The sequence below is a fragment of the Chironomus tepperi genome, unplaced genomic scaffold (assembly GCF_022539635.2).
Source record: "Chironomus tepperi strain 1889 unplaced genomic scaffold, CSIRO-AGI_Ctep_v1 contig_359, whole genome shotgun sequence".
Taxonomy (NCBI): Eukaryota; Metazoa; Arthropoda; class Insecta; order Diptera; family Chironomidae; genus Chironomus; species Chironomus tepperi.
Window position 1 is genome coordinate 580,874 of NW_027226481.1, and position 27,231 is coordinate 608,104.

The 27,231-nt window shown below is 32.1% G+C and overlaps 1 protein-coding gene across 4 annotated transcripts; it reads left to right on the forward strand.

Annotated features, from left to right (window-relative positions):
* Positions 1-881: 881 nt before the first annotated feature.
* Positions 882-26,517, forward strand: vari (MAGUK p55 subfamily member vari). Of its 4 annotated transcripts, none has more exons than XM_070646007.1 (10): positions 882-1,022; positions 3,934-4,315; positions 10,777-10,892; positions 22,303-22,455; positions 22,526-22,993; positions 24,065-24,533; positions 24,593-24,763; positions 24,829-24,992; positions 25,183-25,257; positions 25,712-26,517. In XM_070646007.1, the coding sequence occupies exons 2-10, from the start codon at positions 4,225-4,227 to the stop codon at positions 25,886-25,888; spliced, it is 1,884 nt and encodes a 627-aa protein (XP_070502108.1). In that variant the 5' UTR covers positions 882-1,022; positions 3,934-4,224; the 3' UTR covers positions 25,889-26,517. The 4 variants fall into 4 exon arrangements, with proteins under 4 accessions (XP_070502108.1, XP_070502110.1, XP_070502111.1 ...); XM_070646009.1 differs by having other exon boundaries at positions 22,526-22,954; XM_070646008.1 differs by having other exon boundaries at positions 1,019-1,036.
* The last annotated feature ends 714 nt before the right edge of the window (positions 26,518-27,231 follow it).

Consider the following 27,231-nt stretch of genomic DNA (forward strand, 5'->3'; position numbering starts at 1 on the left):
AAGACCAAATTAATCTAATTTCGATTTAAAACTGCCTTATTTGCTATTCTCATTCAAATTGTATCTCTAAAAGTGGTGTTTTGAGCGTTGCTTCAGTTTGTCCTGCTTTTGAGAGCATGCTCATTGTATAGAAAAGGCGTCAGCGGTTGAATTGAGTTTTCCTGATGTCGTGGCTTTAACAAATTCTTGATTTCTCAAAGAACCAAGCTATTGGTCTCTATATTTTAAGGAACTTAATCAAAAACTAACCAAATTTGAGCAAATGAGTCGATTCATATGAAATCTAGGAATATAATTGACTTAATAATGTCAATTCTATACTATTATCCACTTCGTCCGATAGACTGAAGCCCAGAAATCAATTTTTCAATCCAAATTCCAAGGAACCAATCAATTCTTACATCCAGGAAGGAAGAACCACATCAAATGCGCCATAAAAACACAAAAATCAGCCATCCCAACTGCTTACAATCTATTTTATTTCCATATTATGCCTATATCGATTTTTCTATTGCATGTATTATCATCTATGTCTATCGCCATAAAGTAATCAATATTGAACTTTACACAATTTTTTTTCTATATTTGAATCCAACAAATATCCACAATTCGTCCTATTCATAATTAAATTCTTGATTGACAAAACCGTAAAAAGGAACAAACATTTTGTATACTTTGTTGCACGTCCATGTATTATGCTCATGCTGACTACAACGAAGAATTGTACAAAAAAATTGAGAGAGGCTGACGTGAGAGTCGAGAGAGCTTTTTTAATTCAACATTTTTTTTCTGTTTCTTTCTTCTTTTCCCCCCATCGCTGGTCACAGTTGTGCATGATGTTGTTTTCAGTTTCAATTTTACTTCTCACACGATCACGGTACAAAATTTTTTTTTTGTGCTCCGCTCTTCCTATGAATTTTTCTGTAGTCTTTTTTGCGGTTCGAAGTGTTTAGATGAAATTTTTATATTTTTAAAAAGTGAAATTTTTTTTAATATTAAAGTTTTTTTTTGACTTTATCGAAGTCAGTGTGAAGCAGTTAATTCATATTTATTTACATTTGTGCAGATGAAATGATTTTTTATGTGTGTGAAGGATGGAAGATTGACAGTGCTGAGTTCTTTGTTGTTGCATGCAAAAATTGCATCTTGAAGTCAATTTCCCTCCATACTTAATTGTGAAGATCAAACACATGTTTTTTGAATTATGGGAAATCTTCAAAGAATCTTAGTGAATTATTCTTTTGATTGGGGATTGTGCGGATGTTGTGGGACGCTGAGTTACGCTGAGTTTGGACTTTGTGATCTTTAAGAATTTTGTTGAGATTTTGAGTGAAAATTTCAAATTTTCTTATCAAATTTAACAATTTTGAGCACCAAACTACTGTGTAACATGATATTCAAATGACAACAGATCTAAAAGTCAATAACCGTACTTCATTTCCAGTTTTCTATGACTAGTTAAAAGATTCTAAAAGATGTTAAAATCCCCAGCAATCACATCTTTTATCCCCATAAATCCGTGAACAATTAGTCCATTTAAAACTCAAAAAATCTGTTGCTATAATTAAAGTCAATGAATCCATTATGAGCGACATACATGACGTCATTTTAAACCTTTTTTTTACTTTATCTTCATATTTATTTGTATATCTTTCTTTTGACTCTTTCTTTCATTCTTTCTTAATACACGTTTCGCGTTGTTTGCTATTCTGCTCAAATTTAGTCTGTCTTGTGTCTTTAAACATTTTTTTTTTGGAAGCGTTTATAAATAATAAAATGAAGGAATCTGATTTGTTAAGTGAGAAAGTTCTTGGAAGTCATTTATGAGTTGGGGAGCTCAGTATGTTGAGTTTTGGCTTTAATATTGCTTCTTATTTCAAAATTTCGATAAGAAATTCACTTGATGTAAGCATTACAAAATCTCTCAGAATCGCAAAGTGAACAGTTGGTGAACAGAATAAATGAACACTCCCTTACAATGTTGATTTTATTGAGATCCAAGAGAGGATCATAAAACTAAGTAACGGAATTACAAATGCAACTTTAATCTTAGAAAGCTTGATTATTGGTTCAATAATTGTAGATAAATTATGAATATTGAATTGAAAGTCATGTTAGTGTTAATGAGCTGAGTTATAAAATGATTTCTATTGTTTGAATTCGCTTGCAGCTTAGTTTTGAAACAGGTTGTTGGAATAGAATCTTAAAGAATTTCAGTTGGTTGCCTTATTAAGTTCTGATTGATTTATTTACTCTTAAGTGTGGGTTTAATTTATTGGCTACTCACTTGCTGCAATTTTATCACGAAATTTGGAGATTCCTTCCAAATTTAAATGTTTTTGGATCATTTTGAGCTCATTTTCCCTTCTAAATGGCTAACTGTACTGAACTGTGTCCAAATGACTGTTGCATGGAGATGATTTTAACTTGAAATTAATAAATGTGTCCATAAAGAACCCTTAATTGAGTCATGTACCACTCTAATTGAACTATGTGCTCAATTTCAGATTCTCAGAATCCGATTTGTTAATTAATGAGCACGCAGTCTATAACTTTAAATCCAACTAATCATTAGATTCAGCAATCTGCTAGGAATCCCAAGAAAACATCAATAAATTAAGCATGTTGGCATGTCAAGGGTAAATAAACAATCTGTTAAGCTACATAGTTCAAGAACAAGACTACAAACTACATAAATATTCAAATCAACTTCCATAAATATTCTCTAATCAGAACTGTATCAGAATCCATAATGATAAGCCAATAACTCTTTACTTCCATTTCCATTTGTAAATAAAAGAGAAATGTCTGGGACACGATATCATTTCCCATCTGTCCTTGAAGTTTTCGGCGTCAGAAGTCTAAGATGTATCTCAATATAAAAAAGGAGGAAATTCAAGGTGATGATTCACAAACATTTCTTTTTTGATATTTCTAAACAAAATAAAACGCGGATTTTAAGGTATTTACAGCATCTGATAAATTTAGTCCGCTAAACACATTTCTCATGTTTTTCTTCGATGACGTTTTATAGGAAATTTTAAATGTTCACGAATTTTATTTTATTTCGATTATTTTGTGTATTCACAGCTATGAATCATGTGGGTGGGCGCAAAAACGAAAAAAAGTTTCTTAAATAATTTTCATTTTGGTTTTCAAAATAAAGAAAACGACAGAGGAGATTGCAAAGCAATAATTCCGAGTGATGCATGATCTTGTTGGCTTTCATGCATGATCTTGGTGGCTTTTGGGCATGATCTTGGAAGCACAGGTCAGAAAGTCAGGAATCAGATTAGAGTAGAGCCGAATTCGGGTTGGAATTGATATCAAGTTGGCAGGACCCTTTCTTAGAGGAGTTTGGGACTTTTGTTACAAACTTCTTAAAGCACTTTGTCCAAACAGGATGGTTTAGCCTTCAGAACCCCCTCCTCCTCCCTGATTACGCCTCTGGGCAATGCTTTGACTGCAATTTCTCAAAAATACCCTTCTAGCTCGAATCAGAGCTCAATCTCGACTCAGATTTTGTCTGGAAAATTCAACTCAAGTCAACTCGACTCTATGTGAAATTAGGGTCGACTTCGAGCTCTTCCTCAAAGTTGGCTCCTCATATTCTCATAATAAGTATGAATATTTGCTCATATCTATTTCAATCTCAATAAGTACTCAGATCCTGTCAAAATCGTCTGATTACGCACCATCCTTAACTGCTCACCTTAGACGTAGATAAACACCTGTCATTCTTACTTCGGAACCTATCAACACAAAAACTTCATCTTCCTTTATTTTCCCACAAAAAAAAAAAAACATTTCGCTGCACATAAAAGAAAATATTTTTAAAAATAAAACCCAAAATTTATGAAAATAAAAATTATTTGAAATGAGTTTTTAAAAAACATTTTCTTTTTTTTGTTTTCCTGTGTGTTGTTTTGTTAGAGGCAGTAACTGATGCTCTTTATTTTGACGAACACAAAAAAAAAAACGTTAATTGCTTTAAAATTGTAAAGTAGAATTACCAGACATTTTGCAAAAAGAAAAGTGAGAGGGAAGAAAGCAAAGTGTAGGCATCAGGAAAAGAAAGAAAAAAAGGCAATTTACAAAAGTGATTGTAAAACATATAAATTCAAATCTATTGGCACTAAGTTGTGTATAAAGAAGAAAAAATTTACAATAAACAAAAGTTTTGCACACAAGTTATGATATAGTCGTATACAGTAATTATTGAGTATGGTGAGGTTCAACAAAAAGGAAAATGCCGAGCGAAGAGAACTACTCTCGAGCATGAATCAAATGGATGATGGCAAAGAGAATGAGAATGGTAAGGCAACCTTTAATCTAGGGTTATGAACTGTTGGAAAATTGCAATTTTTTCACGATTTTTTTAAATTTATAAAATTGCAATTTTCAGGATTAAAACTGTAAATTTGCAGTTTTTATGATTAAAATTGCATTTTTTAATACTTTTTCTTACAAAAAATCCAAAAAATAGAAGAAATCATAAAAAATTGTCAAACTTCAAAAATTCACAACATTTTCGACAGTACCTAACCCTTGACTTTAATAGTTAAGTACTTACAAAATAATTAGATGAGAAAAAAGATATTAAGCATAGATTTAATGAAAGGTTGGCTATTTTTAATTCTATGGTTGAAATATTTTGACAATATGGTAACATTTTAATTAAATGACTGTGAATTTAAGTCGTAAAAATTAACCGTGGGTGAAAAATGGCACTAAGTTGAACTAGGATTAAATTGTTGTATTTCATTTGGTAAATTTTACTTTGATAAAAGATTTGAATTGATTAATTTCAACATCAAAGTTAATAGAATTGAGGAGGATGGAGGTGACATCCAGAAAGATTGTAAATTACTCGATTATCGCTTTGAAATGCTGTGATCTGTTTCATTTCCCCTGCAATAATTCCTAAATGGTATGCAGTCAGTGTGAAAATGCTAGAAATCCAGTTTCAGACCGTCGTGAGTGTTGTCCAAGTGCAAATTTGATTCAATATTACCCGATTTGGTTCAATTTTGCCAGATTGGGTTCAATCCTGCCAGATTAGATTGAATCCTTCCAAATTGAGTTCAATCCTGCCAGGTTTGAGCAAATTTGACCTCATGCTAGTCTCACGCAGACCTACTGTCAGATTACTCCCTTTTCTCCATCAAGTGCCTTCCAATCTGTCTGAGTTTAGTAAAACAAATCTAATCTAATTAACACAAAATCATACAATACGAAAATCATCTGATTTATTTCTAATAAATCAATTTAAAAGCCATAAATCATCAAATTAGAATTCAATCGATTGATTATCATCACCATACACAACGAACATATTTACACATAAAACTCTAAGACTAGAGCAAATTTGACCACGAAAAAAATAATTAATTGTTTCCCGCTGAAAATTTTTCCTTTCATTTCATTTACTGTGACTTCATGGGGAGCCGATATAGTAAGAAATTGATGAAAATTAATTTTCTGTTTAAATTACGTGGTTCTCTATTTTCTTTCAACGATGTCAGACCAAACAACAGCTAATTTTTCTTCGCATTATTGCCATGCAATTAATCTTCCATAAGGCGATGAAAATTCTTTTTCTTTTTGAACCATTTTCGGGTGATTAAAATGAATTTTTGCTGTGGGATTCTCTGTGGAGTTACTTAATGAGTCGTCAATTTTGTGAAAATTTCTCGTAGATTTAAGAAAAATTTTCCAGTCGATAAACTTTTATTGGATTTTAATAAAAGTGTTGCTTGAGAATTTTATAGCAAAATAAATATTAATTTATGGACGAGCAATTGTGAGCTAATTTGTAGGAAATATTGACATTTATAGGTGTTCTGGGATAGTGCAATTTATTAAACATTAAAGTATGTATTTTGCGACTTGGATGAAGACTTGATAAGCGACTGACCGCAGCTAATAGAAGGTATCACCGGCCGTCGACCGAATACCGGTGATAGATGTCACCAGCCACCGACTGCGGTCGATGGAAGGTGTCATTGGAATTGAAGCCGATGAAATTGAGTTGAGCATCTTTAGCTTACATTCCCTAGTGACATAACATGACGATAACGTTCTAAATGCACTCATCATCATGCCTTAGCGACGTCAAATGACTGTCACATGAGTTGCTCGGGCTTGCTGCTCTACAAACCTTATATCGGTGCCATAAAGCAATTACTGTCTTCTATTCAAGGATACTTTCTACAAACATTTTAATTATACAGCATAAAATTGCAAACACAACCTAAGACATTGTCACTATTATGCTATCATATTAATTTTAATTACTTCTCTCGACTCCTCTCATGTAAAAATAAATAATTGCCTCAATCCCAACAAAGTGGGCAAGTTAGTCATCAAGATCAAATTGACCAGATGATGCGATGCAATATTCAAAGCAGACGACAGCCTCATTCCTATAAATTTAATTAAATAATTTAAAAAAAAGTTAATTTTAATGAATCACTTCTGTTTTTTTGCTGTCTTAAAATGTAATAAATTGAGTAAACAATTGTCGCATTTGATGCCACTCAGAAATCTCTTCCACAAACAAAATTTTTTGAATATTTTCATATCTAAAAATACACAGTTAATGCTCGCATGCAATTTAGAACGAAAACAAACATGTAGCGTATTTAAAATTAGAAGATTTACATGTTTTTCTTATGCTGACAAAAAATATTTGAGGAATTTTGAGACACTTTACGTGTAGCATGTGAAGTTGCTTACATCTGGGGTTATTAACAAGAGATACACAGAGGAATCGACAAACATGAATATGATTTTATTGCCGAATAGGTTAATAATAGGACATGTGGACTTGGTGCTGAATTCTAAGCCTTCACTTGTCCCTCATTGATATTTTTGGCTTTTGAGCTATTCTAAGGCGTTTTCCGATACAAAAAGTGTCATTAATCATGCATTTCAGAGTATAACAGACCAGGCAACACAAAACTTAGACAGCTTGCAACTCCAATGTCCCAAAATCACCCCAAATTCCCAAACAATCCAATGTTTCTAAAAATAATCACTTTGTTATAAATTCACATGCGTATGTATCGTCTACGTGAATTAATGTTGGCCAAATTTTATTGCGACGAAAATCAAATATGTAACTGTGATTGTTAATGATCTGTGAACATGCATAAAACACGTCGTGTTGACTCTTATAAGAATAATTAAATTTTTTTCTTCGTGATTTTTGTTTATTTTCTTTAAGCACATGCTCAATTTTATGTCGATTAGCAGATAAAAAGCTTAAATTATTTGCGAGAGATTCCCACACAGATAGACTACAGTTTTTCGTAGAATTTCACGTAAATGAGTCGTAATGGCTCTTATTCATTCATACCGCAAAGGTTTTAATTGCATGAAAATTTTTTTATTGCACTACGAGGAAAATTTATGCTTTAAACCTGCGCAATTTTTCATATCTGACTCATTAAATAAATTAAATTAGATGGAAATGATTTGAGCACGTCAAAAATTGTCTGCTGGCTGTCTTTTGCGGACTTACTTGTGTATTTGAATAAGAAATTGCTTCTCGGCCACATGGCTTTTGTACTGTGCGTGATTTCTAATGGAATTATTTTTCTTATTATCATGCAAATGGAAATGAAATGTTTATGCTAGAAATGACATTTATTTCTTGGTCTTAAATATTGTTAGCTCATGCAAATCAGGTCCGGTGATTAGTTTAAGGGAAATTGCAAATTTTTTATTGAAATTTCTTATACAAACCTCAAATTGAGGTTCATTTGTCAGCCTTTGTTTTCAAGGTCACTTCACTTACTGCACAATCACGCGATTTGTTTCAGGAGCTCGAAAACCACTGCCTAGAAATTATTCAACTTAATTGCCAGCTGTTACAATATTTCTGATACTCTATAAAACCAGAAACCTTACACATTTACAAGCAATAAACTTTTTCATAGCTTTGGTCTCAATAATATTTTATTAAAGTTTGTTTTAATTCTTACAAGTGCCATTTGGTATTTTATTTCATATTTTTAGAATTAATTAAAATGTTATTGCTCTGTGAAATGAATGTGAAGACAGATTGAGGAATCTTTGTAAATTTCAAAGGATAGAAACTCAATCTCGACTAGCACAAGTCCACAGAAGTCAATTAATCGATCTGAAATTCGGAATCGAACTAGCGTGAGTTTGGTATTCGGTTTGAATCCGGCAATAAGTCAGAGTCAAGTCGCCCTCAGGATTTTTATAAATGTCTAATAAAGAGCATAAACCAAGGATAGAACTGATGATGGGGTGTGAACTTCTCTAGGGTTGATATTTTTGTCACGATGTCATATCTTATCTAAAAGTCCACTAGATACAGTATAGCGAACAAAAAAACAGCATACTCAAATAGGAATTTGTGTCTATCAATTGATTTGCTCATCTTCCCTATTCTAGGTAGATCAGCACTAGAAATTTGAGAAATTATCAATTTTAAATCTAGGCATCAGTAGATTAGGGCCTTTAAACTTCAAAAAAGATGATAAACACATCATTACATCATCAAATCCACTCATAGAGTATCCATTAACATTCAAAGTAGTCTAAAGATTATTTGAAGCTTCAAAGACCTCAAAACTGCAGTTATATCCATAAACAAAACATTTTTCGGTATATTTTGAAAGCTTAAGCTTCAAATATTTATGTTTATCTATACAGCATACTCACAACACAGTCAGAACAGTCTATCAGCATAAATTTCAATGAAACAAATCCACACCTCATCTCTCAACTTCCTATATACAAAAATTTAGACAGTTATGTAAACAAATGTCATTAATTAACACAATTGTGGATCAACATAGACGATAAAAGAAGAAGAAAGTGATAGCATATAGGATGTGTGAGACATACAGACACTTATAATAATTAGATTTAAATAGAAATAAAAAATTAAAAATTCATCATGTAAACAAATTGAAAATGACTTAAGGTTTATGGTGCTAATCATGCAATTATTGTGAGCGCCGACGTAAAGGAAGAAGAAAATTGTTTGTTCAGCACATAATGTGATGATTTTTTCTCATCTAAAAATATCTTTTTGATGTTAATTTTAGCTACATTTTTCACATGCGGTTTGTCTTGAATCGCAGTGCGTTATCAGATGTGCTTTATTGCCGTTTGATCGTTAAGTGAAATTGTTTAGTAAAAATAACTTTATGGACTGTGATTTTATGGTCGATAGTTAGATATTGGGCGGAATATGAGTCAATTAGAGAACTAAATTGAGTCGAAATGTGAGAAAGTGAAGTTAATGAATATTAATTTATGACTTTATTTATTAGAAATCTTTTTGAACATACGGTTCGTTTTGAATACGCCTAAGCAATTCAGCTGAGACTATAAATTATGACAAAATTCTTTTTTGTGCATTTTTGGGGGTCATTCATTAATGATGTCTCTGCAGTTGGTCAAAATGTACCTCTAGGACACTGCTAGGTTGCTGCATCAACTGTAAAACACGATGTTTCCCTTACGGCATCAAGACGAGTAACGTCGACCCATTTATATGCCTATCCGCATTATGTCTCTCAAGATACTGGTCATGATACCCAAACAACCCCTTCACGTCTTGAATTAAACATATTTTTGTCATATTTCTTATGAAATACTTTGTAATAAAATCTAATTTAAATGCAACTGTTGTTCATTAAGCACATATGTGTCTGCATGCACATGAAATGAGAATGAAATTTGAAGAGATTTTTATGTAGGAAAGCACTTGTGTAGGATATGAAATTGCTGACATTTTAAAATGAAACTTTAACTGCATGCAATGGGCAGTTAAAAATTGTTTACTTGTAAAATTTTAGTGTCGACCCGAGCAGTGATGATTTAGTGTTGGCTTTTAAGCATGTAAAGGGGTTCTTTTGGTTTTAGTCGAGTTGAATTTTGTTTTTAATTAGTCGATTTTTCCTTAGAAAATTCGACTCGATTAGGGACAGATTCAGGTGGGAAAGGGGATTGGTTGATAACTTGAGTTGGGCTTGAGTTAGGCTTGAGCAGGCACTCTGCTAGTGTGTCTCCAATAATTCCAGCTCTGAACTCTTTGTAGCTTCCTTCTTCAATTTGTCTAAGTAAAATAAATAGAAAAATCTTATATTTTAATAAAATTTACAATTCATTAACTCAAGAAAATAAACATTTTGGGTCTTTTAAAATATTTGCATTAATTGAGTCGAATCTTAATATTTATTGCTATTTTCTTTCCTTTTCCTTTTTGGAACTGGACCAAAATCTCAATTAATGTAGTTGGAATCTTTAAAATAAATAATTATGCAAATCATGTTACAAAAAATTAGAATTAATTCATAAGATTCCATAGATTGCAGCTATGGATATAAAGCACCAATGCCAAGATGCTGACATTACGCGATTGTATACCAAAATTTCGTTGAAATATTAAAAATAATCTCAGCAATCATTGCTATTTATTTCATATTTCTCAGAAGAAAGTAGAAGAACTCCCGCCGGATATTTAGTCCAAAAAAAATCAGCTCAAACTTCAAATCATAAAGATTTATTACACAAGTACTGAGAGGAAATAGACGTGATTGATTTCTCGTTGAAAGAAAATTTGATGTGCATGATAAATTTTCTTATTTTTGAAAAATTATTTCAACTTTTTCTTCGAGGAAGTCAATCCGCTTAATGTGCAGATACTTTTCTCGCAAAAATCTAAAACTCAATAAAACTCAATTTTTATAATCAAAATATTTATCAACTTTTTATTCCTTATTATTTCAGCTGCATTCCAACATGTGAAGGAACATTTAACAGAGCTTGATGTGCAGGCAAATGACACGGATCTTGTATTTCTCAAGGGTCTTCTGGATAATCCAGCAGTTGCCGAAGCCATACGGGTAAGTTAATAGGATTAATGTTGAATTGTGTAGGAATTTATGGACTTATTTGTTTGTGAATTCGTCAACCATGACAAGGATACCGTTACATAGATCCTTATCATTTTTATATCCCCTTTGTGAGGATATTTCTATACAAATTTATGCAAATTATGGGAAATATTTAAAAGCGGCTATCAACAAACAATTTATATTGAGATAGAGTGCATTGATCCCAATCTTAGGTCAAGTTGCTTTGAATATGAAGATCAAGTTTTGCTTTTTATTATGCAAAATACAATAAAAACTGAATCGGAATTTGTGAATAATGATGCAATATTTGTTTTGGAATGCATAGTAAAATTGGCTATAAAGTCAAGTGATGCTGAGCATTTCTGGCTTGAACATTAAGTTGATGAAGTTTGAAGTTACTCTAACCGACAAAGAGTATTCTCTCGAGAACCTTAAATATACTAGATGAGCATGCTCATAAGCGTTGCTATCAGCTCATTCTACTCTTGAGAGCACGCTCTTTGCCTGCTTGGGTAAGGTCTTAGCATCAGTCAGCCCATAAATTACCAGTCTATAGAAGTCATCGGCATATGACAACATAACTCTAAAATGCTTCAAATAAAATTTAGTAGCTACAAATGTCATTATTCTAAGGCATGCATAAAATATAAAATTTCAAAAAAAGAGTCGTAAAATTCAATTTTAAAAATAATATTCAATCCATTACGCACGAAGTCATAGAAATAAAATTTTCTACAAGCATTTGAAATAATTTACGACATCATTCATTCAATTTTCTATTTCCACATCACGATGCAACAGAAATTCATTCATTCAATATTTGTACGATCTACTTTCTCATCCCACAAGATACTGCAAATTCATATTTCATTCATTTCATAACGCGCGCATTGTTTTATGTTATTAATAAATTAAATCAATCATTAAGGTCTTATGTTGATCTTTAGTGACCTTTTTGGGCGACATCAATTGAAATTACAAATTATTAATGAAGAGAAAATGTACTTTATGTTGCGAAATTCATTGCTATGTGCATAATAGCTGATCATGTTTGCTTTAAACAAGCACAAATAGAGAGGCGAGAAATAAATGCATTTGCACTAGTCGTTGCAACCTTAAACTGCATTTATTTTGATATTTTAGGTCTGTGTAAAATGAATTAAAAGCATGTCTTTGTTAAAACCTGTTGAAGGTGATTGTTGCTAATGAGACAAATTTTTGTTTGAGTTGATAGAGAGATTGAAGGACGGGCTCCCTTAGATTGATTTGATTTTGATTTTTGTAGACTATTTGGAATTTATTTGAACAGCTTGATTCATAAAATCTCAATTGGCGATTTCTGGAAAAATGTATGAGAGGTCAAGGCAAATGAATAGTCTGGACTGATTCGGAGAAGTGACTATAACTAGTTATAAAGCTTTTTTGTTCACTTTGAACATTTTGAATTATTTCGTCGCTTACCTGAAATGTTTTTGATGAATTTATTTGTGTTGGGATTAATAATCTGAGTTCCATTGTAAAAACGTCTCATGAGCCTCTGCAATAATTTTTGCGACTGATGTAATTTATTAAGAATGCAAAATATAAAATCGTGACAAATGGCTTGATGTTAGTACGTGTCAGTCAACTGATTTGAAAATAAATTCATAATGCATCTAACATTATATTGCATTTTTTGGTGTACTAAACACAGACGATCCTAAAACAAACTAAAATACCACAGACATTGCTAAAACAAAAAGCTTAGGGACTGGGATGTAGCTATAGGCCAGTTAGGGGCAACCTGTGTACCGCGGCTTACTAGTATCTCCTTTTAGTCGAGGTTTACCACCAATATGTATCGCAAAATAAAATAGGTTGCTTACAACTTCCATAAGCGGAGAAGGTCAAATTGAGTCTAGACTCCTTCATGAATTTGAATCTACAAAAAATTAAATTCAGATCTTTTCGAAAAATTGTAAATGTTTACAAAAATGGTAAGATAGATCGTCGAATCACCATGCATCTTTGTTCAGATGAATGTACAGTTAATCTACAGTCATATAAAATCCGAATAGACTTCGAGTTCTACTAAAAATGCAACCTTTTAGTTTATGCTCTTTAACAAACCAATATCTTATCTTCATTGCTGCGTGTAGTGAAAAGAAATAGCAAGATATTACTTTTTATGGATAACATCTTGTCAGGAACCATCTTATTTTATTTCCTTGTACATTCATTACTCAGCAGCCTACGATAAGGGGAGAAACATGAATAAAATCATTTCCCGACATTTCCATAAATTTCCTCTATTTATTCCTGGTCACATTCCATTTCAAAACTTTATTAAGGTTCAATTCCATCCCCTTACATCATTTCACTAAAAATAACAATGTCTAATGCGAAATGAAGATACAATAAAAGCCTTAATGATGATGGCAAAAAATTTCTAACGTCTGAAAAAAAAGAATTCTTTCCCGCTTCCAAAACTTCCAGTAAATTGTGTGACTGTATTGAGAGAAAGACAGCAGCAAAATAAAAATTGTAAAAGAACGCTATAAAAAACCTGTTTAATGACCATGGAGAAAATATGCAAAACTACAAACATCGACAAAAAATTTCCGTCAATAAAAAAGTACACAAACTCAACTGAGAATCATTTACCACGTTGTGCAATAGTCAACAGAGCTTTTTGGCTTCTCTTTTCGTTTCTGTTTCCAGTTATTTCAGTTTCTCTTTTAACTTCTCTCTTCTTAATACTTTATATTTATTGTGAACAAACAAAAAAGTTGAAGCATTACACAACGAAACTAAAAATGTGTTTAACATCAAGCAACAGATCACGCTCACCAATTTGATCATAGTTTTTGTGCTTTTAGTTTCGTTTCTGACGTTCGAGAAAAAAGGTTGAATTATTTTATATTTGCTGGAACTGAAAAAAAGTTGTTTTAATTCTTTGCTGCAGTTGTGCGGTTGTGACAATCATTTTACGCATGAAATGATAAATTTATGAAAAAATATTATTTGTGTAGCATAAAATAATGTAAGTTATGTGATTAAATTAAGATCATTGCCAAACTAGGTGTGTACATCCATATGCGGTCTATTGGAATAATGTTCTGTGCTTTATGATTGGTGTTAATTATAGTGATAAGATAAGAAAAGTTGCTTCCGATAATAATAAATTCAGCCACCAATCAACAGGTGACATAACTGATACCTAAAATAATAAAAAATATCCGTTGGTAAAATCACAAATTAACTTGATTGTCTGCCATTTTTTATTTGTAAAAGAAATAATCTGAAAAACTTGCGATCCAAAGATGTGTTGAAGGTAGTTTTATATGTACAGGTGACGTCACCATGAGATACATACCTTGGTTGTATAAAAAATTGTTATTTCGATAGTTTCTGTAGTGGAATGAGAAAAACAAAAAAAAAAAAATTCAGGCATAACAAAAAAACGTGCAAAACAATCAATGTTGTGTTGGACGCGACTACCTTTTAAAGTCTGTGTAAAAGAATTTTTGTTGTTGATGAAAGATGAAGAAGAAGTTGTTTTAAAGAGAGAAATGTTGGTGGCTTTAAATGATGTGTACATGAGAATATGATGTATTGTGATGATGAGGTTCATGATGAATTGATTATTGGAATAATTATGAAGTCTTTTGGTGCTGAAAAATTGAAATAAGCATTAAATTTGCTGATTTTGCATTAGTTATGAAGTCTAATTAGATGTTCGCTATAAAGATACGTGAAAGCTTAGACACGGCTGCTGAATATTTAGAATCAAGTGCTAAATATGGTTTTTATGAGTTCACTGCCTTGCCGATGTTGTGGCAAGATTTCAATGAGTGCTGAGAGATTTCATTGAAGCTTTCATTATTAAAGTGCATGTAAATTGCTGTATTTTACAGTGATAGAAGTCGGTGAAGGGAATTTGACTTTATTTCGCTTTATTTTACATAAAGTTGTGGAGTTTGAAGTCAGTTTGGAGTTTATATGGAAAGCCGAGTCTAGTAGACTTAATTCGATTTGACTTTAAGCTTTGCATTGAAATTTGGTCAGTTTCAACTCAATTCGGCTTATCTAGATCAATATAGTCGACTCTAGGACAAATTATTTTGAAATGGACTAAAGTGAAGATATCGACTACAACTCTTGCATTTAGATACTTATATCTGATACAAATTGATTCATTTTCCATGTAAAATCCAATTTTTCTGAGAATTTTACTCAAAATCTTCAAAAATCAATCTAAATGTTGAGAAACAAAATAATCAAAAACAAAATAAAGCCATACTTAATTAGAAAATCTCAATTCCAAGTTTTCCCTTTCAAATCCACCTCTATAAAAATTCCATCATGCCCCAATGCCATAAATACACCAATCCACAGAATAATGCTAATCAAAAATTATCACACAAATGAAAATATGTCAAGTAAAGTTTCCATATTTAATTAACAATTCCATTTTATTCATCACCTAGTATCCAAAATAAATCCACAATTATTTAAATATTCAAATCATGACTCATCATCTCCATATAAATCATTGACCATCCAAACAATAACACAAATGCAAATGAAACCAACTGTTGATCATCTCACAACTCACGTGCATTTCTCTCTCTCAATTTTTATTCATTGCTGTATACATTTTATGCATGTATATATCGCGTCATCACATTAGCAATTCACTTTTGACATGGGGAAAAAAAAATAAACTATTAAAAAGTGCCAACGCCCAGTTAATAATATTGGCAATAAGTCTGGGGAATTTAAATGAGGAAAAACTCTGTTTTTGATGGTTTTTTAATTTCGATTTAATTTCACTTAAAATAACCGGAAATTTCTTAAGTAATTCGTAATGAAAGGAAAATTGAAGATTTCTTTAATTTGTTCATTCATTATTTCTGTGATTTTTGAGTATTTTCTTCTTGCCGCTCTTTTTGTATTAGGTTGTTTAATTGTGTGATGTGATTTCAGTTTTGTTGGATGCGGCTGTGCGTTTGTGACGTCACAAAAATCATTTCATTCACAAATTTCTCATATTTTTATAAATTTTCCATTCCAATGCATTAAGTCCCCAACATTCCCCTTCATACCCATCATTTGATGCTGCACATCATTTCCAATCAAACCCCACTACAATTTACCAACAACATTCTCTTTAACGAGCCTTAATTCAATGTGGAAGAGAAGGCAATGGAGGAAGTAAATATCTTTATGTCATGAGATGTTATTAAAATATGTAATAAATGCCTCTTTTTTTGGTGAGGATTATGTCGACTTTTAAAGAAGAAAAATGAAATTTCTTTTGTGCCTCTTTTGTTCATCACCGGCATGCCGTATTAAGTGTGATTAATTTTTTTCTGGACTTTCATTTTAATTCGTGGTGTCTATTTAATGTCATTTGAGTTCTTGGGAATTTTAAACTGACTTTCTTTGAAGATATTTGAACTGAAAATAAGGAATCAAGTTTCAAAGTAGGAGAATTGCAGCTAGCAAGTGAAATTTCCTCTGACTTCTCAAATTACATAAAAATGCAGCGAAAGCCAAGTGTCAACAAAAAATGTTACACATGTGAAAATTTGTAATTATTTAATGACTATTGTGCAAGTAATTAATATCCATATGTTACCTATTTTATGTAGTCATATTGCTGATATGTGCATTAAAGTGTCATTAGAATTTAAAGTGAAAAATTTTTTCTTAAATGACATTTAAATGGAAATTTAGATGCCTGCAAGAAAAGTTAAGTTTATTCTGTTTAAATAAGTGACAACGGCAATAACAACTGATTTGAAAGTAAAGTCAATGTTCCTTCACATAGCCCCAAATCCACCATAACCATATTCACTAATATCCCGACACACTTTTATTGAAAGCGTCTCTATTTAATGTCCATATTGCTTCCAAAGATAGACTCAGTTGCGGAAGCCTTCTTCATTTGTGAAGCTTGGGTGTAAACCTTCATTTGGTCATTATCAGAGCTAATGAGGCCTATGTCATTAAATTATAAATCATGAATCAAGATTGCATTAAATTATCCTTAATGGGAATTGAACTCGCTTCTTTCGATCATTCTACGCACGTTCTAGCCACATACATGTCAAAAATTTGCAAGGAGCTCTGTTGCATGACCATATAGACAACAAACTAGTCAAGCGAAGCTTTATATGCACGAAGCCCACTCATGTGGCTTCCAAATTGCTGTCTCATGAAGCCCTGTGTCGCCAGACCCAGTAAATTCTAATTTTATTCCAATTTTCCTCAAAAATATCATTACAAACTGTCATTACTTTAATATGCTCCAAATATTCCAAAAAATAATTCATATTTCATTCTAAAACAGCAACAAAAACATCAGAAAATTTCATAATAAATAATCTAATTTCAAGAGCAATTTAAAAGGTCTATGCAGACACACAAAAAAAGGTTAAATGATCTAACGGAACTTCTTGAATAAATTTCTCTCGAATTAAAGTCAAGTCTTAAGATATTCCAATTAGAACTGAAAACAATAAGTTGAAGGTAGATCCAACGCAGTTCATTCACCTTCGCGTTTAGATTCAAAACACGTAAAAAAAATGTGAAAAAAGTTTTAAAAAAAAGTGCAGTGCCGCGCATGAGACTCTTAACGTAAAAGGTAATGAAGCAACAGCAAGCAAGACAAAAATGCGTAAAGAAGAAATGAGAAAGAGAGAAAATAACAAAAAATTTGATGTGTGGTTCCTTTACTTTCTTATTGGAACAAGTTTTTATGTTTAAAAACCAAACAATAACAATATTTTTTTTCGAGGTCAGTCACACTTGAGTGCTGCAGTAACTGTGCATTGTCGTTTCCCTAAATCCATTAACATTTTCTCTCTCTTTGCCTCTCTAAACCGCGCCACTCTCACCGTGCACTATCATCGTTCGAGTGATTTAAATATATTACAAATGAATGCCCATGTGTTGCGGTTATTTCATTGATTATTTTAAAGGTTCATGCATTCTTTCTCTTTTGGCTTTTTTTTACGATTTTTGAGAGGGCGCGAATGATAAAGTTGTGTGGGATTCGTGTGTGAGAGTGCAGTTTGACTGACTTGGTTGAGTTCATTCATTTTTAAACTTGGCATGTTAAAACAGACTATGTCGATTGAGTCATAAGCACGCTCATTTATGTGAGTATGCTCATTGTCTGTAAGGAAAATTCGAGAATTTAAGACGCAAGCTCGTTAAAAATTTGAATTTTCACAAAGTTTGAATTCTACAAAATCAAATCATAATTTAAATCCTACAAAACCGTTGAAAATTGTCCATCAATTTTAATTCTGAATAATTCCAGAAAATGCGCTACAACCTCAAATTCCCCACAACAACCTACCCTTCACCACCAATCCCATTCTACAAGTCGCGAACACAAATGCTCAGGATTTCAGACTATCTATCTACCTTACAACTATCGCGCAGGACAATAAACCAAACAATAATCGTGAACTACTTTTTTTTAGTTCCCATAACAACCTTTATAATATGTTTACAACATTTATTTATTTTTTAGTTTCGACGTAGTATTTTTTTACAAATCCAATTAGTTTGTGACTCGTGCTGGACAGGTTGTAAAATTCAATATATATATTTTAAAATACACACCAAAGGGATCAATTGCGGTAGATCAGGTAGAATGAAACAGAAAAAAAAAGATAATTTTAAATTGCCCTTTTATGTTCATTTCATTCATTTTTATTCATTCATTGATCCGTAACAGTGATAAATGGGAAGTTTATTAATAGAATTAAGGATCCATGAATAATAAAAATATAAAAAAGGCGGAATCGAATGAAGAATTTGAAGAGAAAGAGAAAAGGGATGAAAGTGAATCTGTTTTTAAAAGTCATTATCATTTCAAATAATGATGAGAGGCATTGAAAACGATAATGAGATGCAATTTGAGGCTTTCGTGCAGTGAAACTGGAAAGAATAAGAATAAATTTTTGAGGAAGTTACAGCATTTAGTTATCTTTTATTGTTCTCATGTGGATCGTTATGTTCTATCGGATGTTGGTTTGTTTGACTGTTAATTATGTAACTAGTGTGCTAGTGGAATAGAACAGAAGCAATGTGAATGACTAGAACTATAAAGCAGATTCATATCTTAATGGGGAAATGATGCTGTATAGGATGAAAGGAACAAAAGAACTCGATGATTGTAATGTGATGAAATGTGCTTAAATATGGTGAAATCTGATGAATATGTAAATGAGACTTGAATGCTGACTAAAATTCTGAGAAATTAAATGTTTTATTCGAATCATCAGTTCTTGTAAAATGGAATGATTATGTTTGGATTTTGGTACCGATTCTCAAAATTGTCAGTAGTCTTGCGTCGCAGAATTTGAGTATATAATCATGCAATTAGTCAAATAAAAATCTGTTTACTCGGCATGGAAAGATATCAAGGTTTTAATAGTTATTATTGAATTATTTTGAAGTGTCCATAGCTATTGTTATCTTAATGGCATTAAGGTACCACGTAAGCATGCATAGCTAGCAAATAACCCCCTAACCACTCTCTTACTCAACCTTAATTCAATGCCATGATAATTTTAGCACTAAAGCCTCCATCATTCATACAATCACATCAGTCAAAACTTAATTCATAACATTAGTGAAATTTCCATTCGAATCCGTATCGTTAATCACAAAAGTTGCGGGAAGTCATTATCAAAAAAGGCTGTCAAAACTTTGCTATTGTTGAATAATTTATTTCCGAACATCTACATAGCTGAAAGTTGACACATTGTTAGGTTTTACTCTTTTCAAAACATCATTCTATCGTGATCAAATGAAATTTTTTGAATGAGAAGTAATTAATGACGTGTTTGGAATTTTTTTATGTATTTAATTTGTCTTAGTGTATTGAAATAAATATAAATAGTAAGACAGTATGTTGATATCTTAAAAACAAATGTTTATCAAGTTTGTAGCTTAATGGAATTTCATTGAAATTAATAAATGAGACGTAATAAGGGCTGTTTACAAGTTAGGTACTTATTTGTCAGCATCAGGTTGATGTTAAGTCTGATTCTGAAGGGACCTAGCCTTAAGTTGACACAATGCTGTCCCTAAGCTATATATTTGGCCATATAATTCCATGTTTCATTCAGAACTCTAGACTTTTTCAATACAAGTTCAATATACGCATGCAGCACAGATTGACACCCTACTTCAATACTTTGCACCCCCCGAAAAAACAATTTGACAGCTATTTTATTAACATTTCATGAGGATTGTGCATTAATTCAATAGGGACTTTTTAACAAGTACAATCCTAAAATATAGTAGTAGATACAAGTCGATAATGATGATTTCGTTCCTATTATCGACATTTTTATTAGGGAATGGTGTTTGTCTATGAATAATGCATGACTAGTGTTATCATTATTATTTTATTTTCTTATATCCTGTCCATATTAAGGATTCAATCCAATTATTTCCATTTTATTGAGGCTTATGATTTATTAATTCTCTATGAATTCCTTGCATGCAGTAGACCAAGAAAAAGCATAGTCAAGTTTTCTTCAAACACCTTAAATTCTGCGCTTAAGCTGCATTTTCACTGCTTAATTCACTCAGAAATGTAAAACAATTCTGCCAATATTATGGTTATTGCAAAATTATTCGGATGCATAAATATGGACAGGAAATGACTTTATTATGCACGACTACGCAATATTTAAATGCAAATACGACATCACTCTTTCTTGGTTGTAATTTAAGTCTGCTAATTGTTTTGTCTGGTTGAATAAGTGGTTGAAGACTTGCTACATGCATTGGATATAAGCAGAGTGTTATGCAAAGAGTTTTGAGGGTCAAATTGAATATGAGTGTCTATCCTATTATAGTTTCCAATTGTATCACTCGTGCTTGTTCCTCAAACCTAAATATTAAGCTACATTCATTGTTTACAAATTCCCAAAAACAATTACTAATTTAGATTACAAAGCCACACGAAAAAGTGCCTATTAAGCTATTCATGTGTCAATTTGTCACTTTAAAAACAACAAAAGTAGAGTATTAGATAACTGGAATACTCATTGACTGTTAAATTGCTGACATAAAGCATAAAAATCAATTTCACATTGAATTGATGTTAACAAGCATAAATTATAAACATGACAACTTGCAAAACCTCAATTTCCATCCGTACTCATAAATTTTTGAAATTAAAGCACTAAATTCCACCACCTGAGCAAGTTTATATCGATACACAGCGTGAGTCATCACCGAATAGAAACTTTAGCCCTTTGTTTACAAAATAACAGCGTAAAAAACCTTGATGACGTCAACATTTGCATGCGAATGCACAATAACTTACAAAAGCAAAACAATCCCATGGAAACTCCCCATATTAAGTTCTAAATTCCAGAAATAACGATCTAATGCAGTCGATACAGTCGCCCGTGAATTGTAAATAAAGACAGAATGTAGAATTGTGTCAATCGTGACCTAATTCCATAATGATGAAGTGCACAGACAATTATTTCTATTTATTTACCAAAATCTACAGCATATAAATCGACACAATAATTCCATTGTCACTAGCACCATCCAACAATCTCACTTAATCAAGTGTTTTTGAATCATCAATTAAGAAGATTTCTCTCTTTTGCCATAAATGCCACCACCTTGACCTCTGACAATTCTGATCCAATTTGTGATGAACAAACATGAGTTTCATGTATCGCCTCTTAACTTAATTAATGTTAATAGCTTTATGTGTGTCGCGAACTACATAAATGATGTACGAATAAAATGTGAGATGAATGGGTTAACGTATGTATGCCCAACCCTAATAAAATGTCAGATGTTGGGTTAAGATTTGGTGGGTTGTTGATTTAGGGATTATAAGCGGGTTATTGGGACTGAATTTAATGTGTCATGAGTTGCTTAGGATTATTTGGGACTGGAAAATTCTAAATTCAAGTGGCTTATGCATCTGTTGATCTAATGTATCCCAAATGTAGGTCCTTAATTTCCAGTCGTAGACTCTTATCTCTGAGCTATCGAGGGTTAACCGACAATATGGCATAGTTCCCTATAATCATTTAATATCAACCCAGGCACCAACCCTGCTGCAAGCTATAAATCATAAAAACATTCGCTATACATTTCAGCAACTTAATTCCACATGGACATTGACTTAAGAAAATTAAGTTAATTTTTCATTCACTAAATGATATGTAAATTAAATTTTTGTCTCAAGTGTGTTGACGATTCACAGACATTTTTCCACTCGACCGTAAATTTTATGGAAATTCTACACAGTGATACAAATTAGCCGATGATTCATTAGCTTCATGAATGAATGAGTCTGACATTCATTCGCGTGTTGATTTTCATATCGGTAATGTTTATTTTCTATTTGTAGATTCAAGATAAATTAGAGGATCCACCCGAGCCATCAAAGCCTGTTAGATTAGGAAATATAAGACTTATTAGGGAGCTAGAAGAGCGATACAGTGTTGCCAGGAATCCACAAGCGAGAGAGCTTTTTAGAATATTAAGGAGTCCACATTTTAAGGTATGTTGGCAATTCCATACACCCAAAGATCCCCATGATTAATCAAATTTCCATTAATTTCCACTTTTAGTCATTACTCTATTCACACGACTTAGCCGGTGATATAGTCTATAGAAAACTAAAGAACCTCGAAGCAGGTAAAGGAACAACTTCTAAGAACGCTGAAGACGAGACAAACGGAAGCACAATGCCTGTTGGTGAAACAATAAAAATGGTCGGCATTCGAAAGAAACCGAACGAGCCATTAGGCTTAACAGTCGAATTAGACGAATTCAATCAGTTAAAAGTAGCAAGAATTATATCCGGTGGAACAATCGATCGACAAGGTTTATTAAATTCCGGTGATGTAATATTAGAAGTTAATGGCATTGCAGTTCATTCACCTGAGGAATTGCAGACAGAAATTTCAAGGGCAAAAGAGTCTGTGACATTGAAAATTGGACCGAATATTGATGAGGAAATGAAGTCAGCGAGATTGATGGTCTCTGGTGGTGCACAGGTAAAGAATAGTACACAAGAAGCTGGTAAAAAATTGGCGGTAAGTTTGCTTTTTAGACTTTGATGTTTTTTTGATTATTTTGGCACTTTTTGATGCGTTGATTTTTGTTTTAAGACTTATTTTTTGGATTTTTTGAGACTTTTTATGGATTTTTGAATTTTTTTCGTAATACTTGTAAATTAGATGTGTTTTGTTCTGTATATTGTATTTCATTTGATTTTTGAAAGCATTTAAATGTGATCTAGTGCAATAAAAACACAATGAGCAGTACAATTTGCATTATATTGCTTTAAAAGTTCTAAAATTAGGTTTAAACGTTTTCATTATTTGGATTAGAATTTGAAGTGAATTTTTAGCTAGCTGATTCAAATTACTGTGCTTAGATTTCATAGTTTGCTTAATACTTGCATAGTCTCGAGAAACATACAATTCATGCTGAGCCTGAATAAATGGTCTGGAAGGCACACGACGTAGAAATAACCGAAAATTCGGTTATATATCAACTTGACTCTGCCCTAAAGCAGAGTTTCATTGAATCTAGCTTGAAACTTGAGTCACGCTAGTCTTGGGCTGTTTCTGCGCTGTGTACTTTCCAGGCAGGTTCTGATTTGACTGCTGTAAGTTTAATTAGATTCACTAAGACAGATAAGATCATCTTAATGTGATTTGACGTCCTTAGAACTAGTCAAATAAAAACCTGTAGACTAGAGAGTCTAGTCCTCGAGATTTCAACTATTTGATCACACAATGAGCTATTTTTCAAACTTTTTGCTTTCAAAATATTTCTAAGCCCATTTTCCTTACTATGTAGCTAGAGAATGTTAGATCGGATCACAGTCTAATGAATGAGAACAAAACGTAAAATAATTAATGCACAATAATGAAAATATTGTCTGTATCACATGGTATGTTGAGATAATTTAATTTGGAGAAAAAAAAATTGTATTAATATCCAAAAAGTCAACGGCACAACATGTACTTTATCTCTATAATTCCATGACCTTTCACAAAAAATTATAAGTCATGAAATTATTACTTCATACATTTCAATTAAGGCTTTTAAGTATGTGAACAAGCACTAATGATATGAATTTATTTTCCATTTTCCAGAGATACATGAGAGCACTTTTCGACTATGACCCATCGAACGATGAACTATTGCCATGCAAGGAAATTGGCCTTTCATTTTCAAGCGGTGACATTCTTCAAATAATCAACATTAAAGATCCAAATTGGTGGCAAGCAAAGCATGCTGGAACTGAAGGACCAATTGGCTTAGTGCCATCACAAGAACTTGAAGAACGTCGTAAAGCATACGTTCCACCTGAAGCTGATTTCGTTCATAAAGTTGGCATTTGTGGCACGAGAATATCGAAAAAGAAAATTAAGACTTTCTACAAATCAAAATCAAATTGTGACTTTGATAAGGCAGATACGACATTGTACGAAGAAGTCACAAGAATGCCGCCATTTAAAAGAAAAACTCTTGTATTGATTGGTGTTCAGGGTGTGGGAAGACGAACATTGAAGAATCGTTTAGTCAATAGTGACATTAAGCGTTTTGGTGGAGTGATGCCTCGTAAGATGCTGATTGATTTTAAATTTTTGGAATTTGATACTAAATATTGTTATTTTTAGACACAAGTCGACCACCACGTGCACTAGAAGAAAGCGGAAAAGGTTATTGGTTCATCGATCGTGAGGATTTTGAGGAAGAAGTTCATCTTAATAACTTTTTGGAATATGGAGAACATAATGGAAATTTGTATGGAACACATCTGGAATCGATTAGAGCAGTCATCAAAGAGGGTTTGTGTCCATTCAGCTCTTCATCCTCTCCAATAGCTTATTAACATTTGATTATCAATTTGTAGGAAAAATGTGCGTCCTCGACTGTGCACCATCAGCCTTAAAACTCCTCCACAACAGTCCTGAATTTATGCCATTTGTTATTTTCATCGCAGCTCCTGGTATGGAGCAATTGAAACAACTATACGCTGAAAGACGAGCAGCTGGTGGATCTCAGAGGAATCTAGCGGTAAGATACAATCCTAAAAAGTCAGCAATTGTGTGAGATTATTAATTAGACAGCTCAATACTGTCGTTAATGCTACTTAAAGTGTAAAAAATGCTTTAAAATAATTTTTTTCTGTTGCTAATTTAATCTTACGCTTGATTAAATGTTTGTGTGTAATTTCGTAACAATTGTTGTGTTGAATTGCTTACAGTTTGATCGTCAAAGCTCGATTAGGTACAGTTCACGACGTGCTCGTACATTGGAGTCGCTTGCATCGCTGTATGAAGTAAGTATGAAGTTTATGTTGATTTAAATTTGTGATAAAATGAATTGAATTGACTTAGTGTTGTTTTCTTTCTTAATTTGAGTTGATTTACTTCCTTTAATAAGTATTAAAACTTAATTTGTAAGCTAAGAACCTAAGATTTCCAAATTAGAACTTATTGAACCGGTTCAATACTAACGTCTCAGACAAAAACGTTTTGAACCGGTTCTTAACTCTTTGATAGCTATTTGGATTGGTTCAATGCTGTTTGAACCGGTTCAAAATGAATCAAATCGGTTCAAAAGTTATAGAACTTAATCAAAACTGTTTGAATTTGTCCAAAGCTCAAAAGTTATGAAAATAAGAATCTTATTCTACATATTAGACTCTCATGGATAGCCCAAACCCAAATGATCACCTCAAAATCTAATAATACAAATTTTAATCTCAATGTTCCCATTTTCCACCATTTTAGGACGACGAATTGGTCAATCAAGTTGAAGAGTCAATGATGCTTCAACGAAAGTACGAAAAATACTTCGACATGGTCATCGTAAATGAAGATTTCGATCAAACCTTCCGTCAAGTGCTTGACGCATTAGAGTTGCTGAGTCATGAGCATCAATGGGTTCCAGTCAATTGGATCTACTAAGTCTGCCATCAATATATTTTCCATAAGTTTAAAAAAATACCATAAATTACTGAAATTTCATTAAGAAAAACATCGAAAAAAATTAAATAATTAAAATAGAATTCATTAAAGTTATTCTCATTATTGTGTTCACATGATGATCTTTAAAATAATGAAATAATTAATGTGCAAAATGAAAAATTCTTTCTCTCTACATTTTATTCATAGACATGAAAAATATTCATTGTAATCGTCTTTAGAGCGTAGATGAATTTGCGTATCAGATATGCAAAAAATGCTTTTTTTCTACTTTTACTTATTTTTGCGTCCATTATTTTTGTTAATGACAAAAAGTTTTCTAGTTTATTATTAGATTTTAATAAATTTATATTTAAATTCCTTTTAAATTTTGATTAATTTGTAAAAATTTCATTTAAAATTCTATTGAAAGTTGTAAATTTTAATTAATTCAAGTGGCAACTTTAGGGTCGATAATTTTGTATTTTTGTTAGATCTTTAATGATATAGATAATAGTAAAATTTATAAAGCTGTTGCTTTTTTAAAAACGAGAACAATTGTTAGCCAGAGCTTGTATAAAATGAATTTTTTAAATAAATAAAAATAAAAATTTAAATTTAAGCATTAGAAATATGTGTTTTAATTTTTGATACCTTAAATGCTCATTACTAGATGAGCTACTACTAATTTCAAATATTTTTGATCAAACTTTCAGTTCTTGTGATGATTCAAATGTCAAGGCCCAGACACTCGTCTGAAAATTGAACAATCTTCTAGCTAATTTGAATGATTAGGATACAATTCAGCTATTAGGGTTTCTCAAAATCTCGGTTTCAGCAAACTCTCGAAACCTAGGCTGGAACCGAGATCGAAACTGAGGCCGTGTCGGAAACCGAAAACAGGACCGAATCCGAGATCGAAAACGATAAAGAGACCCGAACCGAGTCAATAAAGGAATATTCCGAAACCAAAGTCCCAACCAATCTTAAGACGTAGATCGAGAAGTCTTGGTCTCGGTATCGAGAACACTTACTAGCCATTCCTGGTTCATGATTAACTATCTAATTAAAGCAATTTTCAAATGAATCAATTTTAATATTTTTAAAGATTGCAGGTTTAAATTTGAGTACTGAAGTCTGATAAATCAACAATTGCTAATGACACTATTATTAGCAATAAATGGCATCTTCAGTTTGACAAGCTTTAGACGCCAACTAAGAGAAGCCATGGATAAGCGAAGTATGTAAGTACTAAACAGCAGTTTAGTGGCAATCTTTCAACGTTATTAACTTGGTTCAAAAATAACTGACAAAAGATTTTCAAAATTAAGTCAAGTAACTTTACC

What these genes read in the sequence shown, in the direction of transcription:
- vari (XM_070646007.1), top strand. Translation starts at nt 4,225, where the DNA reads ATGGTGAGGTTCAACAAAAAGGAAAATGCCGAGCGAAGAGAACTACTC. An exon ending in TAAGGAGTCCACATTTTAAG is followed by an intron (nt 22,456 to 22,525) that starts GTATGTTGGCAA and finishes TTCCACTTTTAG; the next exon opens with TCATTACTCTATTCACACGA. An exon ending in CGCTTGCATCGCTGTATGAA is followed by an intron (nt 25,258 to 25,711) that starts GTAAGTATGAAG and finishes CCACCATTTTAG; the next exon opens with GACGACGAATTGGTCAATCA.